General features: G+C 40.1%; 1 protein-coding gene across 2 annotated transcripts in view; it reads left to right on the top strand.

Annotated features, from left to right (window-relative positions):
• DNAH14 (dynein axonemal heavy chain 14) overlaps nt 1-19,260 on the top strand; it is a 398,894-nt gene that overhangs the window by 288,000 nt on the left and 91,634 nt on the right. For both annotated transcript variants that reach the window (XM_088845531.1, XM_088845532.1), the window contains 4 exons: nt 1,660-1,754; nt 3,536-3,695; nt 12,034-12,165; nt 12,525-12,620. In XM_088845531.1, the coding sequence (XP_088701657.1) occupies nt 1,660-1,754; nt 3,536-3,695; nt 12,034-12,165; nt 12,525-12,620 (483 nt within the window). The remainder of the gene's footprint in view (nt 1-1,659; nt 1,755-3,535; nt 3,696-12,033; nt 12,166-12,524; nt 12,621-19,260) is intronic.

Raw genomic sequence — 19,260 nt, 5'->3', positions numbered from 1 at the left:
TGATAGTAGCTTTTGTATTTAACATAAATAATTCCCCCAATTGAGGTTTTAGCTAATATATATAATATATAGAGTTTTTTTTTTTTAATTGATGGAGTTGCTCCATGAAAAACCTTTGCACATGGAAAATGTGAAACTGCACTCTCTGCCTTCTCTGACTAGGGGTGGCCATTGATCAGACCAGGGTTGAACATTTGGTAATCTGCTATACCAGACTGGTTCCTATTGGAATTCTGCCTGGAGGGAACAGAGGGAAATTGGCCAGTTTAAAAAGACAGAATTATTCAAGCAATGAGAGAAGTTACACAAACCAAATAAACAGTCCCTAGAGCTGCTTTGTTTTCTGAAGATGATCTGATAAGAAATAAAAATTATAAAATAAGGCACCTTTGACATACAAGGAATCTGTAATTTCTCACTTCTTTCAATGAGACATTTTAAAACATCTTTCCAAACACGATAATTATTACCTAAAAGTCCATGATGCCTGATTAATTCTTGTTGAATAACTCTCATCAAAAAAAGGGGAGCGGATGTATAGTAGGTTTAGAATAGTGTACATTACATTATCAAGTATATTCATGGAAGAATGAACTTCCATTTTGAGTAGGTGTCAATGAGGATCTACCATCTACTTACAATTTACTCATCTTAATAAGTGGAAGGATTTTCTACAGACAAGATTCTGATGCTGGGCACTATAAGTACAAGTTATATCATAGTATGACCTCTGGCCCTTCACCTTAGGGTCACATCACCAGGAAAGCTGGAACAGCAGACAACAGAAGTATTTCTAGAAGTCATTTGTATTTGTAATAGCATGTAATAATTATACAGAGAAGTGACTCTAAGCAACATAAATATAACCCCCAAGTCAGCTTGTTAGCGAAATCCCAAAAATATCCATAATCATTCCAGCACCACCTTTCATGATAGAACACCCGACAAAGAGTCAGTCAAAAGTGTAAAGAGAAATTGATCTTATCTGATTGCAAATAGAATGTCTTACTTTTGTATGTCTTACAGAAATGTATGACCCTGCACACATATTAGCAAAATTCCTTCCAGGAACCTAGAAGGGGATCTGTGCAGCTAAGGGGTCTTAAGCTTCATTAGCTTTACAGTAATTCTGTCTTTAAGTGGCACGCTCAATCGCTTAGTTGTGTCCAACTCTTTGTAACCCATGGACTGTAGCCCGCCAGGCTCCTCTGTCCATGGACTTCTCCAGGCAAGAATACTGGAGTGGGTTGCCATTTCCTCTTCTAGGGGATCTTCCCGACTCAAGGATCAAACCGATGTCTCCTGCATTGGCAGACGGATTCTTTTGCCACTAAGTCACATAGAATTCCATCTTTAAGTGAACCACTCCCAAAAGGGCAATGTTAAAACTATACTAAGTCTAACACAGAAGGCAGAAAACAGTGTTTTCATTTCTTACAGATAACTTCTCATCAGAGATTGCAAAATACACTAATTTAGGACAGTAACACATGTTTCTAACAGTGCAAGCACCTGTGTACATCCCTAAGTCATACAGAAGCATAACTTATGTTCATTGTAAAAATGTCGAATCACATTTTCCAACTTAAAAATATAAAAATTTTAAGTATGCAACTATATTTATTCATATGTATTTAGGGGCTTATAACTTTATTGCAGAAAGCTGACAATGAATTAAAAAGTGTACTGCCAGCTCTTGACAAGGCAATTGTGGCTCTAAATGCCCTGGATAAAGCAGATGTCTCTGAATTAAGGTGAGTAATTTACTGAAGTCTCTTTTGAGTTGCAAGAACTCAAAATAAAACAAAAATACATGGGAAAAGTTAAGTCTATATCCCACTTTTAGAATAAGCCATTTTACCTATCATGGCTCTGGTACCAAGCTTCCTGGGTTGGAATTCTGGCACTGCTGCTTTCTAGTATACAGCCTTTCTGTGTTTCAACTTCCCTTCTATGCAACTGGGGTAATAACAAAAGTTGAAAGGATTGGATGAGTTGAAACATGTAAAATGTTTAGAATAGTCTGGCATAAGGCAAGTGCTCAAAAAAGATTAATGCTAACTGGTTTCCTCTGATTAAGCAGGCCTTTTCCCCTGCCCTTGTACTAAAGCTAAAGAAAACTAACCTAATGCTTGAATTCCTTGCATATGCCTTGGTTTTATTTTATTTATTGTTTTGATTTGTTTTTTAAACATTATCCCTTGTGATGTTGCTAATGTACATTTCACTTCACTTCAAAATGCCAGACAAATGAAATGCCTTATGATATGATCTTCATTGCTATTCTTAGGACATGCAGCAGAGACACAGTTTAGTCCATTCTCTTTCCCACCTGCTGTTTCCACAACTGAAGGGACTTAGCACGCACATACACATGTCAGCTGATTTGGACATACCTAAGAGGCAACTTCCAATGTTCCAATAATTACATCATTAATAACTTAGGAGACAAATTCCCATCTACCCTCCCTCCCTCAACTCTATATTACCTGTGATCTTTACAGTAGGAATGTTAGATCAGAATGAAGAATAATCAGAAGATGTGTTTAAAGGGAGTTGCACCTTACAGCACCCTTCAAATTACAGGAATAGGGTTGACTCTCAACTAGCCCCCCCAACACACACACATATAGTGTTTCTGTCAAGTGGCTATCAGTAAACCAATACTGGGATGAAAGAGGAGAGTTCCTTCTTTTAAAGAACTCTGCAGCAAATACTTCTGTATGAAAATAATTAACATCTAACTTGTATGTTCTACATAGTTAAGTGTTATTCATTTCATCTTTCTAAAGCAAAGATACCCATGTACTGCTGCTGCTAAGTCACTTCAGTCGTGTCCGACTCTGTGCGACCCCATAGACGGAAGCCCACCAGGCTCCCCCGTCCCTGGGATTCTCCAGGCAAGAACACTGGAGTGGGTTGCCATTTCCTTCTCCAATTGTGAAAGTGAAAAGTGAAAGTGAAGCCAGTCAGTCGTGTCTGACCCTTAGCGACCCCACGGACTGCAGCCTACCAGGCTCCTCCATCCATGGGATTTTCTAGGCAATAGTACTGGAGTGGCTTGCCATTGCCTTCTCCATGTACTCAATAATGAAATATCTATATATTGGCCAAGAGTTCTTACCAAAATACTTGTTAAAAATCTGTGTGTGTTTGTTGTCATATGTGAAACGAATCACTAGTTCAGGGTCGATGCATGTTATAGGATGCTCGGGGCTGGCGTGCAGGGATGACCCAGAGGGAGGATAAAGGGAGGAGGGAGGTGGGAGAGGGGTTCAGGAGGGGGAACTTATGTAAACCTGGGGCGAATTCATGTCAATGTATGGCAAAACCAACCAATATAATATTGTAAAATAATTTGCCTCCAATAAAAATAAATTAATTAAAATTAAAAAAAATAAAAATAAAACAGAGCCAGAAGAGCCATGTAAGCAAAAAAAAAAAAAAAAACTGTGTGTGTTATCTTTTGAGATAGTTTACAGAGTATCTTTGATTTCAGTTATGAAGTTGATTAGATTTTAACCATTTATTACAGAGTATATACACGGCCTCCTTACCTTGTACTGACTGTCATGAATGCAGTTTGTATTCTTCTGCAAAAGAAACCTAACTGGAGTACAGCAAAGTTACTTCTTTCAGAAACTGGTTTCCTAAAAAAATTGATTAACATTGACAAGGACAGCATACCTGAGAAGGTAAAAGTTCATCTCTACTAATGAATAATTGATACATTCTATACTTATAATCTGAAAGTCAAATGGAAGTATTAATACTGGAGTCTTGCATTAGAATTGGAAGACAACGGTAAGGGTAAAAGATCAGAGAGCAAGCTGTATATGCAACCGTCAGTGGTTTTCTGGAAGTGACAAGGTAAAGCAATATGTCACCAAAAATCAGAAAAATGTTGTATCTCAGGATCTCTTTATATAATGAAAATAGGAGAGATCAATAGTGGGGGAAATTTTTTTCTGGATGGATTGTATAACCCTATGAAAGTACAAGGTGTGGATAAAGGTGTCTGAGATTTTTTAATTGATATATAATTGACATACATTGGTGTTGGAGAAGACTCTTGAGAGTCCCTTGGACTGCAAGGAGATCCAACCAGTCCATTCTAAAGGAGATCAATCCTGGGTATTCATTGGAAGGACTGATGCTAAAGCTGAAACTGCAATACTTTGGCCACCTCATGCGACGAGTTGACTCACTGGAAAAGACTCTGATGCTGGGAAAGGTTGGGGGCGGGAGGAGAAGGGGACGACCGAGAATGAGATGGCTGGATGGCATCACCGACTCTGTGGACATGAGTTTGAGTGAACTCCAGGAGTTGGTGATGGACAGGGAGGCCTGGCGTGCTGTGATTCATGGGGTTGCGGAGAGTCGGACACAACTGAGTGACTGAACTGAATTGAACTGATATTGGTTTTAGGTGTACAGCATACTGATTTGATATTTGTATATATTGCAAAATAATCACCACAGATAGTTTAGTTAATATCCATCACCACATATAGTTACAAACATTTTTTCTTGTGATGAGAACTTTCAAGATCCACTCTCTTAGAAACTTTTAGATATACAGGATTAGTAATATAGTCACCATGCTGTACATTATATCCCCAGGACTTATTTATTTTATACCTAGAAGTTTGTACCTTTTGACCACCGCCACCCATTTTCATCATCCCTAGCTTCCCACCCCTGTGATCACCAATCTGCTTTCTGTATCTATGAGTTCATTTTAGTTTTTGTTTTCTTTTTTTTTTAGATTCTATACACACATGAGATCATATGATATCTATCTTTCTCTGTCTGACTTATTTCACTCAGCATAGTGCTCCCAAGACCCATTCTAGTTATCAAAAATGGAAGAATTTCCTTCTTTTTATGGCTGAGTAATAGTCCATTGTGGGTGTATTTTTTTCACATTTTCTTTCTTCATTCATCTATTAATGGACCCTTCAGCTGCTTCCAGGTCTCAGCTATTGTAAATATTGCTGCAGTTAACTTCAGGGTGAATATATTTTTCTGAGTTAGTGTTTTTGTTTCCTTCAGATAAATACCCAGAAGTTAACTTGCTAGATCTTTTGGCACTTCTATTTTAATTGTTGAAGAGACCTCTTACTGTTTTCTATAGTGATTCATCAATTTACATCAATTTACATTTCTACTAACAGTGAGCAAGAATTCCACTTTCTCACCCACAGTTGTTATTTGTGGTCTTTTGATAATAACCATTTTAACAGTGATAGCTCATTGTAGTTGTTTGTATTTCCCTGATTATTAATGATGTTAAACACCTTTGCATAAACCTGTTACTTATCTGTATGTCTTCTTTGGGAAAACTAGATCCTTTGCCCATTTTTTTATCAGACTGGTGTTTTTGCTGTTGGGTGAGATAAATTATTTATTTGGGATACATGTGAGTGTGTGCCCCTACTTAGTCGTTCAATCATGTCCGACTTTTTGCGAGTCTATGGACTGGAGCCCACCAGGCTCCTCTGTCCATGGAGTTTTCCAGGCAAGAATACTGGAGTAAGTTGCCATTTCCTACTCCAGAGGATTTTCTCAGGGATCACACCTGAGTGAGTGAGTGAAGTCGCTCAGTCGTGTCCGACTCTTTGCTTCCCCATGTACTGTAGCCTACCAGGCTCCTCAGTCCATGGAATTTTCCAGGCAAGAGTACTGGAGTGGGTTGCCATTTCCTTCTCCAGGGGATCTTCCCGACCCAAGGATTGAACCCTGATCTCCGGCATTGTACGCAGACACTTACTGTCTGAGCCACCAGGGAAGCCCCCGACCTTCTGAGAGCCAGTGCTAAAGCAGTCACTGCTTTTTCAACCTAAGTGGAAAAACTCTGGCCCCCAGGCCAGCAGACGAGTTCTGTGGATCATGGCCCACACTGATCCAGGGGAAAACCAGAAGCTTCGTGGGAAATGGGAGAGGGAGGTCCCGACGAGGCAAGGAGCCGGCCCGGGCGCCGACGTGAGAGCTGGCAGTGGAGGAAGGAAGGAGGCTCGGCGCCCCTGGGGCCGAACTCGGGCCATAGCTCCTGGTCTGCGGCTGCACAAGAGGACTTGGGGCATCAGCCAGATGCCTGGAAAGCAACAGCAGCCTCGGGTGTGAAATGGTCCAAACTAGGAAGTGCAGAGCTGGAAGTCCAGCCCCTCCACCATGGTCCACACCCAGGGCTCAGGCGAGTCCCAGGACACAACACACGCAGAGGGGGCGCGGCGGGCAGGACGGGCCCCACACCCTACGCGGTGCCACCAGGCCTCTTCTGCTTCTTCCTTCATGGAGAGCAGCGTTGCCATCTCACGTCCAGGCCTCCAGATGGTGAGTCCAGGCAGACGGATTCTTTACCACTGCACCACGTGGGAAGCCCCATTTATTTTGAATGTTAACCTTTTATTACATACATGGTTTGCAAATATTTTCTCACATTTTCTAGATTGCTTTTCCTTTTCATTGATGGTTTCCTTTGCTGTGCAACTTTCTAATTTGAGGTAATCACACTTATTTTTGCTATTATTGCCTTGCTTTTGGTGTCAAATCCAAAATCATCACCAAGATAAACGTCAAGTAGCTTACAGCCCATGTTTTCTTCCAGGAGTTTTATGATTTTGGGTCTCATGTTCAAGTCTTTAATTTATTTTGAGTTAATTTCTGTATGGTGTAAGGTAGTGGTTCGGTTTCATTCTTTTGCATGTAGCTGTTCAGTTTTCCCAGCACCCCTTATTAAAGAGACTGGCCTTTCACCTATTGTATATTTTTGGTTCCTTAATTTAAATTAATAGACCATATACACTTGTGTTCATTTCTGGGCTCTCTATTCTGTTCCATTAATCTGTATGTCTGTTTTTATGCCAATATAACGTTGTTTTGTTTACCACAGTTCTGTAATATAGGTGGAAAACAGAAATCAAGATGCCTCCCTCTGTTTTTTCTCAAAGTTCCTTTGTCTATTCAGGGTCTTTTATGGTTCCATATAAATTTTAGGATTGTTTATTCTATTTCTGTGAAAAATGCCATTGGAATTTTGGTAAGTATTGTTTTGAACCTGTAGATTACTTTGAGTTGTAAGAACATTTTAACAATATTAATTTTTTCAATCTATAAGCACAAACGATCTCTCCATTTATTGTGTCTTCTTTAATTTTCTTCATCAATGTCTTTAGTTTTCAGTATCAGATATTTCACTTCTTTAGTTAAATATATTTTTGATAGTTTATTCTTTTTGATGCAGTTGTAAATGGGATTTTCTACATTAGAAAATCTAAAATTTTCTTTATGAGAGTTTATTGTTTGTGTATAAATGCAACTGATTTTTACATACTAATTTTGTCTACTGCAACTTTATGGAATTTGTTAGTTCTAACACTTTTTTGGTAGAAGCTTTAGGGTATTCTACATTTAATATTGTGTGACAGTTTTATGTCTTCTTTTTCAATTTAGGTGCCTTTTTTTTTTTTTTTCGCTACTTGCTATGGCTAGAACTTCCAACACTGTGTTGAATAAAAGTGGCAAGAGTGAGCATCCTTATCTGTTTCTCATCTTATAAAAACAAATTTCAGTTCTTCCTCATTGAGTATGATGTTAACTATGGCTTTGTCACATATGACCTTTATTATGTTGAGCTATATTCCTTCTAAAGCCAATTTGTTGAGCATCTTTCTCATAAATCAAAATTGAAGTTTGTCAAATGCTTATTCTGCATCCATTGAGATGATCATATGATTTTTACCCTTCATTTTGTTAATATGGCATACCACATTGATTGATTCATGGATGCTGAACCATCCTTGAATCCATCCCTGGAATAAACCCCACTTGATTATAGTTTGTGATCCTTTTAATATATTGTTGAATTCAATTTGCTTATATTTTTGTGGATTTTTGTGTCTATGTTCATCAGAGATAATTTTCTTTTCTTGTAGTATCCTGTCTGGTTTTATGATCAGGGTAATGCAAGGAGATCCAACCAGTCCATTCTAAAGGAGATCAGTCCTGGGTGTTCATTGGAAGGATTGATGCTGAAGCTGCAATACTTTGGCCACCTCATGTGAAGAGTTGACTCACTGGAAAAGACTCTGATGCTGGGAGGGATTGGGGGCAGGAGGAGAAGGGGATGACAGAGAATGAGATGGCTGGATGACATCACCAACTCGATGGACATGAGTTTGAGTGACCTCCGGGAGTTGGTGATGGACAGGGAGGCCTGGCGTGCTGTGATTCATGGGGTCGCAAAGAGTCAGACACGACTGAGCAACTGAACTGAACTGAACTGAATGCTAGCCTGATTAAAAAACCAAAATGAGTTTGAAAGTGTTCCCTCTTCTTCTGTTTTTTGGAAGAATTTGAGAAGGATTGGTATCAATTCCTCTGTATATGTTTGGGAGAATTCACCAGTGAAGCCAACTGGTTCCAGACTTTTGCTTGTTGGGAGGTTTTTATTTATTGATGGTGGCTCAGATGGTTAAGAATCCACTTGCAATGTGGGAGACCTGGGTTCAATGTCTGGAGGAGGGCAACTTACTCCAGTATTCTGACCTGGAGAATTCCATGGACAGAGGAGCCTGGCAGGCTACAGTCCATGGGGTTGCAAAGAGTCAGACATGACTGAGCGACTTTCACTTTCACTTCAATCTTTTTACTAGTAACCAGTCTGTTTAGATTTCATGATTCAATCCTGATAGGTTGAATACTTCTAGGAATTTATCCATTTCTTTTAGTTTGTACAGTTTGCTGGTATATGATTGTTCACAGTGGTCTGTTATGATTTTTTATATTTCTGTGGTATCAGTTGCAACATCTCAATTTTCATTTCTGATTTTACTGATTTGAGTGTTCTTTCTCCTTTTTCTTAGTGAGTCTAGCTACAGATTTTTCAAGTTTTTTGTCTTTTAAAAAAACAGCTTTTAATCCTATTGAGTTTTTTTCTGTCGATTTTTTAGTAAGCATTTATTTCTGCACTGATCTTTCCTTCCTTCTATCAACTTTGTGCTTCATTTGTTCTTCTTTTTGTCATTCCAAGAGGTGTGTTAAATTTAGAAGCCTACGCCTCAGACTTAAGTTTTGATATAAACAAATAGCCTCTTTCACTGGAAACCTTGGCACTTTCAGTCAGTCCTCTGTGTTGGGTCCTGGGATGGGTGAGTCCCCATGGACCTTTTAAGGGATGTTTCTCAGATTGCTATAACCTTTTGAGTCTCATGGATACAACCCTGTTGACTTTTAAAGCTATATGTATTTTGGAATTTTTTCCTCAGGTGCAGGTCCTAAAGTTGGGTTGTCAGATGGGGGTTTCACACTCTTCAATTCTCAGGGAGAAGCTCAGGGTTGTGAGTTCCCTGCCAACTGTGAGACACCACTCCATGGCGAGGTTGTGTCTCAGCCTCTCCTACCTGTTACATGTGGAGTCTTATCTCTTTCATACAAGTATAGGAGTCACTCAGGTAGTTTTTGGCTTTCTTCCGGAGATTATTGCTCCGTACATGTAGGTGGTACTAGTGGTAAAGAACCCACGTGCCAGTGCAGGAGATGTAAGAGACATGGGTTCAATCCCTAGATCAGGAAGATCTCCTGGATGAGGGCATGGCAACCCACTTCAGTATTGTTGCCTAGAGAATTCCATGGACAGAGGAACCTGGCAGGCTACAGTCTCATAGAGTCGCCCAGAGTCAGAAACGACTGAAGTGACTGAAGCAACTTAGTATGCATGCATGTGTAGCTGTAGATTCAGTGTGGCCATGAGAGGGAGGGAGTTCAGAATCCTCCTGTGTCACTACCTTGAACCAGATCTCTGAGTTTCATTCATGTAACAAATGTTCATATAACAACATGTACCAAACACTGTTCTGAGTACTCTACAAATACTGATTTATTTGTGAAGAAGATGAGGGTTAGATTAGAGCACAGAAAAAAATTGTAATAAGGTAGTCTGGACACATAGTAAAGGGTTTCACTGGAGCAGATTTAATTCTGAAGAATGTAGATTTACTGTAGGACTGCAAGAAGGATGAGAGAAGGACCAAAGTCCTGAGCAAGCAGTGGAGTTCCGGGCACCAGTAGAGTGGGAGGCAATGTAGAGCCCCTACCCAGAGAACTACTCGATCTATACCTTGATTTCAAATTTCCAGTCTCCAGAACTGTGAGAGAATAAATTGCTGTTGTTTTAAGTCACCCAGTTTGTGGTAATTTGTTACAATAGCCACAGGAAACTAATACAGATTTTGGTACTACTTGGTGATTGCTGCTGCAACATATTACCTAAAAATACAGAAGTAGCTTTGGATGTGTAGATGCTGGAATAATATCTGAACAGGGACATTACATAGGAGCCAAGCTGAGAGCTAAGTTCAAGGACAAACTGAAAGGTTTATATACATATGAATGGCACCGTCACAGCTGAAGGGGTGAATACTCATTAATTAATTCAATAAATATTTATGGATTATTTTCCACGTAAGAGACATTGTGAGACATTACAATAGTTTATAAAACCAACTTATTGATGTTATGAAGCTTACATTGTAACAGGGAAAACAGACATTAAATACCTAACAACACAATTAATTAGTCAAAATAATAATCTGTGCTATAGGAAGTATAGAGTAGTACCTGAACAAGGTGAATTTTTTTAGCAGAATATGTGTTGCTTCCCATCCCACTCATGAATTTATGCAACAACTCTTCACTCTCTGAAGCATTCTTAGCAAAAACAATTCCCTGTGGTTATGCTTAAATAGATCTTTCAAACTCGAAAAGTAATAGAGAAGGGGACGACAGAGAATGAGATGGCTGGATGGCATCACCAACTCGATGGACATGAGTTTGAGTGAACTCCGGGAGTTGGTGATGGACAGGGAGGCCTGGCGTGCTGTGATTCATGGGGTCGCAGAGAGTCGGACACGACTGAGCGACTGAACTGAACTGAACTGAACTGAAAGAAATGATTAAAAGCCGAACAGCATTTTAAATGATGATAATAACACAACTAATCATTGAGAATGGACCACATTCCATCTGAATTATTCAGCAAAATGGTCCTGTCCTTCCCTGCAAGAAAGGAAATGCCTGGTTAGAAAGGATGGGACAAGGAGTATCAATCTGAGAAAGATTTCCTTCTGATTGTTTCTCCCCAAAGTATAAGAGAAATACTATATAGCTAACTCTAAACTAGGTTGTACCATTTAGATGAGGTGGATCCATAGACATGTGACACAACTAAGCTATAGAACAATGTCCTCAGTGAGCCCCAGCATGCGCCAGGCCATACCACCATCATTGAGCAGACAGACCTTTGTATAGGACTGTGCCCTGCCAAGTGCTTCTTATGGAACAGAAATTGAGGGTGGTTTTCCAGGTGACCACCAACCAGTCCATTCTAAAGGAGATCAGTCCTGAGTGTTCACTGGAAGGACTGATGCTAAAGCTGAAATTCCAATACTTTGGTCACCTCATGCGAAGAGTTGACTCACTGGAAAAGACTCTGATGCTGGGAGGGATTGGGGGCAGGAGGAGAAGGGGACGACAGAGAATGAGATGGCTGGATGGCATCACCAACTCGATGGACATGAGTTTGAGTGACCTCCAGGAGTTGGTGATGGACAGGGAGGCCTGGCGTGCTGTGATTCATGGGGTCGCAAAGAGTCGGACACGACTGAGCAACTGAACTGAACTGAACTGAACACATAAGGTACACAAGAAGAAGACTTCAGACCTCCTTATACACCACATTCCACAAAACTAGAGAAAGGTAACTTGTTTTATTTTCATTTTAAAATGGAGTTCTTTAAATAAACTATAATACAGCTACTGTAACAATAACAGCAACAGTAGAGGCTTCTCCCCTCTTCTTTAAAAAATTAGTGATTACTAGAGCCAGTTTGTATCCAGGCATGTCTCACATTCTACTTTTGAAGAATAGTTGAGTATTTTTATTGAAACAAAATTTCTTTCTAGTGTAGACTGGGGAAAACTTCAGTCATATAATATTTCTCATGTAATACATGAACTGTTTGTTCTCTCTAGGTTTTCATAAAACTGAAGAAGATATTAATCTTGCCTGATTTCAACCCAAACAAGATTGCTCTAGTTTCTGTTGCTTGTTGCTCTCTGTGCCAGTGGGTTATCGCTTTGAATAACTACCATGAAGCACGGAAGGTATGCTTTTCCCTCTTAAATACCTATAACAATTTGTAAGTGATACGTCATTGTCCCAGAAAAGCATTTAATGCTGAAATGAACTTCTGTGGAAAGACTGCTTAATGAAAAACACTTTAACAACCATATTGTGTTAACTCTTAGACATCAAATTCTCCTATCATGTTCTTAAATTTATGACAACTATGCTATTGTTTTATTTGTTTCAACGTTTCTCCATATTAAACTAGCTATTTCCCTTAACACTAATTCTAAGAAAGCTTAAGAGTTGACATATGTAAGTGTCTTTTAATCTTAAGTGGTATTTTTAACAGTGAACTTGAATTTAAGCACTTAAATTTTGTGACATTCTGTTTAAGCTGGTGGGCCCTAAACAAATCCAAGTGGCTGAAGCTCAAAATGTCCTAAAAATCGCACAACAAAGGTTGGAAGAAAAACAAAGAGGTTTACAGCTGGTAAGAAATTTCTTTACTTGTTACACTCTCAAAGTCTTTATGAACTAGACAAAAACATCAGGAAAGAGTCATTATCTCAATAGACTTCATCAGTTTAATGTAAAAAAAACAATAATACAGGTAGTGAAAAGATTAATTGTGATTAATTAAATAAGTAGGAAGTCAAGAAACTCCTGGAGTAACAGGCAAATTTGGCCTTGGAGCATGGAATGAAGCAGGGCAAAGGCTAATAGAGTTTTGCCAAGAGAACGCACTGGTCATAGCAAACACCCTCTTTCAACAGCACAAGAGAAGACTCTACACATGGACATCACCAGATGGTCAACACCAAAATCAGATTGATTATATTCTTTGCAGCCAAAGATGGAGAAGCTCTATACAGTTAGCAAAAACAAGACTGGAAGCTCACTGTGGCTCAGATCATGAACTCCTTATTGCCATATTCAGACTTAAATTGAAGAAACTAGGGAAAACCACTAGACCATTCAGATATGACCTAAATCAAATCCCTAATGATTATACAGTGGAAGTGAGAAATAGATTTAAGGGACTAGATCTGATAGACAGAGTGCCTGATGAACTATGGATGGAGGTTCATGACATTGTACAGGAGACAGGGATGAAGACCATCCCCATGGAAGAGAAATGCGAAAAAGCAAAATGGCTGTCTGGAGAGGCCTTACAAAGAGCTGTGAAAAGAAGAGAAGCGAAAGCAAAGGAGAAAAGGAAAGATATAAGCATCTGAATGCAGAGTTCCAAAGAATAGCAAGGAGAGATAAGAAAGCCTTCCTCAGCGATCAGTGCAAAGAAACAGAGGAAAACAACAGAATAGGAAAGACTAGAGATTTCTTCAAGAAAATTAGAGATTCCAAGGGAACATTTCATGCAAAGATGGGCTCGATAAAGGACAGAAATGGTATGGACCTGAGAGAAGCAGAAGATATTAAGAAGCGGTAGCAAGAATACACAGAAGAACTGTACAAAAAAGATCTTCACGACCAAGATAATCACAATGGTGTGATCACTCACCTAGAACCAGACATCTTGGAATGTGAAGTCAAGTGGGCCTTAGAAAGCATCACTATGAACAAAGCTGGTGGAGGTGATGGAATTCTAGTTGAGCTATTTCAAATCCTGAAAGATGATACTGTGAAAGTGCTGCACTCAGTATGCCAGCAAATTTGGAAAACTCAGCAGTGGCCACAGGACTGAAAAAGGTCAGTTTTCATTCCAATCCCAAAGAAAGGCAATGCCAAAGAATGCTCAAACTAAGATCATGGCATCTGGTCCCATCACTTCATGGGAAATAGATGGGGTAACAGTGGAAAAAGTGTCAGACTTTATTTTTTTGGGCTCCAAAATCACTGCAGATGCTGATTGCAGCTATGAAATTAAAAGACGCTTACTCCTTGGAAGGAAAGTTATGACCAACCTAGATAGCATATTAAAAAGCAGAGATATTACTTTGCCAACAAAGGTCCATCTAGTCAATGCTATGGTTTTTCCCATGGTCATGTATGGATGTGAGAGTTGAACTGTGAAGAAAGCTGATCGCCAAAGAATTGATGCTTTTGAACTGTGGTGCTGGTGAAGACTCTTGAGAGTCCCTTGGACTGCAAGGAGATCCAACCAGTCCATTCTAAAGGAGATCAGTCCCGGGTGTTCATTGGAAGGACTGATGCTGAAGCTGAAACTCCAATATTTTGGCCACTTCATGCGAAGAGTTGACTCATTGGAAAAGACTCTGATGCTGGGAGGAATTGGGGGCAGGAGGAGAAGGGGACAACAGAGAATGAGATGGCTGGATGGCATCACCAACTCGATGGACATGAGTTTGAGTGAACTCTGGGAGTTGGTGATGGACAGGCCGGCCAGGCGTGCTATGATTCATGGGGTCGCAGAGTCGGACATGACTGAGTGACTGAACTGAACTGAAAAATACTATAAGGCTTCCCAGGTGTTGTTGTTGTTTAGTCACTAAGCTTTGTCTGATTCTTTGGTACCCCGTGGATTGCAATATGGCAGCCCTCTCAGTCTTTCACCATCTCCCACAGTTTGCTCAAATTCATATCTATTGAGCTGTTGATACTATCTAACCTTCTCATTCTCTGCCACCTCATTCTCCTTTTGCCTTCTATCTTCCCCAGAATCAGGGTCTTTGCCAATGTCAGATCTTCATGTCAAGTAGGCAAACTATTGGAGCTTCAGCATCAGTCCTTCCAATGAATATTCAAGGTTTATTTCCTTTAGGATTGACTGGTTTGATCTCCTTGCAGTCCAAGGGACTCTCAAGAGTCTTCTCCAGCACTACAATTCCAAAGCATCAATTCTTTGACACTCAGCCTTCTTTATGGTCCAGCTGTCACATCTGTACATGACTACTAGAAAAACCGTAGTATTGAATTTTGTTAGCAAAGTGATATCCCTGCTTTTTAATAAGCTACGTCAAATAAAGTTTGTCATTCTTACCTTTCAAGGAGCAAAGTATCTTTTAATTTCATGGCTGCGGTCAATGTCCACAGTGATTTTGGAGCCCCCAAAATAAAATCTGTCACTGTTTCTACTTTGTCCTCTTCTATTTGCCATGAAGTGATGGGACCAGTTGCATGATCTTAGTTTTTTGAATGTTGAGTTTTAAGCCAGCTTTTTCACTCTCCTCTTTCATCCTTGTCAAGAAGCTCTTTAGTTTCTCTTCACTTTCTTGCCATTAGAGTGTTATCATTAGTGTATCTGAGGTTGTTGATATTTCTCCCAGCAATCTTAATTCCAGCTTGTGGTCCATCCAGCCCAGCATTTCACATTGTGTGTTCTGAATATAAGTTAAATAAGCAGGGTGACAATATACAGCCTTGTAGTACTCCTTTCCCAATTTTGAACCAGTCAGTTGTTCTTTGTCTGGTTCTAACTGTTGCTTCTTGGCCTGCATACAGATTTCTCAGGAGACAGATAAGGTGGTCTACCACTCCCATCTCTAAGAATTTTCCAGTTCGTTGTGATCCACACAGTCAAAGGCTTTAGCGTTGTCAATGAAGCAGAAGTACATATTTTTCTGAAATTCCTTTGCTTTCTGCATGATCCAATGGATGTTGGCAATTTGATCTCTGGTTCCTCTGCCTTTTCTAGACCCAGGTTATACATCTGAAAGTTCTTGATTCATGCACTGTTGCACCCTAGCTTAAAGGATTTTGAGCATAACCTTTTTAGCATGTGAAATGAGCACAGTTGTACAGTAGTTTGAACATTTTTTGGTATTGCCCTTCTTTGGGATTGGAATGAAAACTGACCTTCTTCAGTCCTGTGGCCACTGCTGAGTTTTCCAAATTTGCTGGCACATTGAGTGAAGCACTTTAACAGCATCATCTTTTAGGATCTGAAATAGCTCAGCTGAAATTCCATCACCTCCATTAGCTTTGTTTGTAGTAATGCTTCCTAAAGGTCACTTGACCTCACACTCCAGGATGTCCAACTCTGGGTGAGAGACCACACCATCATGGTTATCTGTATAATTACGACCTTTTTTGTATAGTTCTGTGTATTTTGCCACCTCTTCTTAATCTCTTCTGCTTCTGTTAGGTTCTTATTATTTCTGTCCTTTATTTTGCTCATCCATGTGTGAAATATTCCCTTGATAGTTCTAATTTTTTTGATGAGATCTCTAGTCTTTCCCATTCTGTTGTTTTCCTCTATTTGTTTTCATTTTTCATTTAATAAGGCCTTCTTATCTCTCCTTGTTTCCCCAGGTGGTACAGTAGTAAAGAATTCACCTGCCAATGCAGGAGACGCTGGGTGGACCTCTGAGTTAGGATGATCCCCTGGAGTGGGAAATGGCAACCCACTCCAGTATTCTTGCCTGGAAAATCCCATGGACATCAGAGCCTGGTGGGCTACAGTCCATGGCTTCACAAAGATCTGGACATGACAGAGCAACTGAGCACACACACACATAAATACTAATGTACAGGTCTTAGTGCCTGATACATAATAACACACTCAGTAATGTTCAGTTCAGTTCAGTTCAGTCGCTCAGTTGTGTCCGACTCTCCGCGACCCCATGAATCACAGCACGCCAGGCCTCCCTGTCCATCACCAACTCCCGGAGTTCACTCAAACTCATGTCCACAGAGTCAGTGATGCCATCCAGCCATCTCATTCTCTGCTGTCCCCGTCTCCTCCTACCCCCAATCCCCCCTAGCATCAGAGTCTTTTCCAGTGAGTCAACTCGTCGCATGAGGTGGCCAAAGTATTGCAGTTTCAGCTTTAGCATCAGTCCTTCCAATGAACACCCAGGATTGATCTCCTTTAGAATGGACTGGTTGGATCTCCTTGCAGTCCAAGGGACTCTCAAGAGTCTTCTCCAACACCATGGTTCAAAAGCATCAATTCTTCGGTGATCAGCTTTCTTCACAGTCCAACTCTCACATCCATACATGACCACGGGAAAAACCATAGCCTTGACTAGACGGACCTTGGTTGGCAAAGTAATTTCTCTGCTTTTTAATATACTATCAAGGTTGGTCATAACTTTCCTTCCAAGGAGTAAGCGTCTTTTAATTTCATGGCTGCAGTCAGCATCTGCAGTGATTTTGGAGCCCCCAAAAATAAAGTCTGACACTGTTTCCACTGTTTTTCCATCTATTTCCCATGAAGTATTGGGACGAGATGCCATGATCTTTGTTTTCTGAATGTTGAGCTTCAAGCCAACCTTTTCACTCTCCTCTTTCATCACTAATATATTAATTTACCATTTATCCCAGGACATCTTTATAACTTCAGTTTACTGAAGACTTAATATCAATCTATGTTTTTAAAAAAACCTTTGAGCCTGTTTCTATTAATTACTTTCTTGCTGTGTAAAATCCTTATTTTAATGGGCTTCCCAGGTGGCTCAGTGGTAAAGAATCTGCCCACCAGGGCAGGAGACTTAAGAGACATGGGTTTGATCCCTGGGTGGGGAAGATCCCTTGGAGAAGGAATTGGCAACACACTTCAGTATTCTTGCCTGAAAAAATCCCATGGACAGAAGAGCCTGGCGGGCTACAGTCCATGGGGTTGCAAAGAAGTCAGATACGACTTAGCGACTAAGCACTAACACATTCCTTTGATGTCTCAATTTTATATAAGAGTATCATAATGAAAACTAAAACTAGAATTGAGATCATTAATCCCTCTCCCCTACATAGCTCACATACCTTTTGAGAATGGGTACTCTGATGCTGGGAAAGGTTGGGGGCGGGAGGAGAAGAGGACGACGGAGAATGAGATGGCTGGATGGCATCACCGACTCTGTGGACATGAGTTTGAATGAACTCCGGGAGTTGGTGATGGACAGGGAGGCCTGGCGTGCTGTGATTCATGGGGTCGCGGAGAGTCGGACACGACTGAGCGACTGAACTGAACTGAACTGAAGGCAATATACTTCAAAGACAGCAATCTAATAGGCACATTCCGACCACTGACATCTTTATTTGGACTATGTAAGTCTTTCCCTATATTTTGTTGTAGTTACCAACATTTTAAAATCTGAAAATTTCATTTAAAATCTATATTCTCTGACAACCTGAGCTTGCATTCTTACATGGCTATCATAAACCCCTCAATTCATTTCAAGTATTTATATTACCTACCTGCTCCCATATATATTTCTTGCAAGCTTAAGAGATATAAAAAGTATTGGACATTTTTTAAGGAAATTAGCAACAAATTTGAACTGAATTTATTTATGTTGCTATGTAGTTTTATTGTACTTGATGCTTTGTATTTTCATTTTGATATTTACTCAATTTTCCTGATGTCCTTTATTTTGTGTGTGTGTCTTAGTATTTTCACTTATCTGTCCAACAAATGTTTGTTTACAGTATTGCTCATTTGTTTTTATTATTATTGCATGGTGTAAGACAGAAAGATAAACTGCGAATTCTTGTCAGAATTTTATTCACTAATACTCCACATTCCCTTCCAGGTCTACAGGCTTCATGAGAAGTTTCTAATTTTTTAACTCATTAAATGCAAATAAGTTTATTTTAAATGTATACTTTTACATTTGTGTACTTAGTTGCTCAGTTGTGTCTGACTGTTTGTGGCCGGCCCCATGGACTATACACCACCAGGCCCTTCTGTCCATGGGATTCTCCAAGCAAGAATACTGGAGTGGTTGCCACTTCCTACCCCAGCGGATCTTCCCAACCCAAGGAGTGAACCTGAGTCTCCCATCTCCTGCACTGGCAGGTGGATTCTTTACCACTAGTACCACCTGGAAAGCCCCATTTTTACACTTAATGTTTTATTTTTTTTAATTTATTGATTTTAATTGGAGGCTGATTAGTTTACATTATTGTATTGGTTTTGCCATACATTGACATGAATCTGCCCCGGGTGTACATGTGTTCCCCATCCTGTACCCCCCTCCCTCCTCCCTCCCCATCCCATCCCTCTGGGTCATCCCAGTGCACCAGCCCCAAGCATCCTGTATCATGCATCGAACCTGGGCTGGTGATTCGTTTCACATATGATAATATACATGTTTCAGTGCCGTTCTCCCAAATCATCCCACCCTCGCCCTCTCCCACAGAGTCCAAAAGACTGTTCTATACATCTGTGTCTCTTTTGCTATCTCGTATACAGGGTTATCATTACCATCTTT

The sequence above is a fragment of the Moschus berezovskii genome, chromosome 17, assembly GCF_049115385.1.
Source record: "Moschus berezovskii isolate FMDL1 chromosome 17, NW_MosBer_1.0, whole genome shotgun sequence".
Taxonomy (NCBI): Eukaryota; Metazoa; Chordata; class Mammalia; order Artiodactyla; family Moschidae; genus Moschus; species Moschus berezovskii.
Note: the sequence above shows the minus strand (reverse complement) of the source record. Positions and strands in the feature narration are given on the sequence as shown.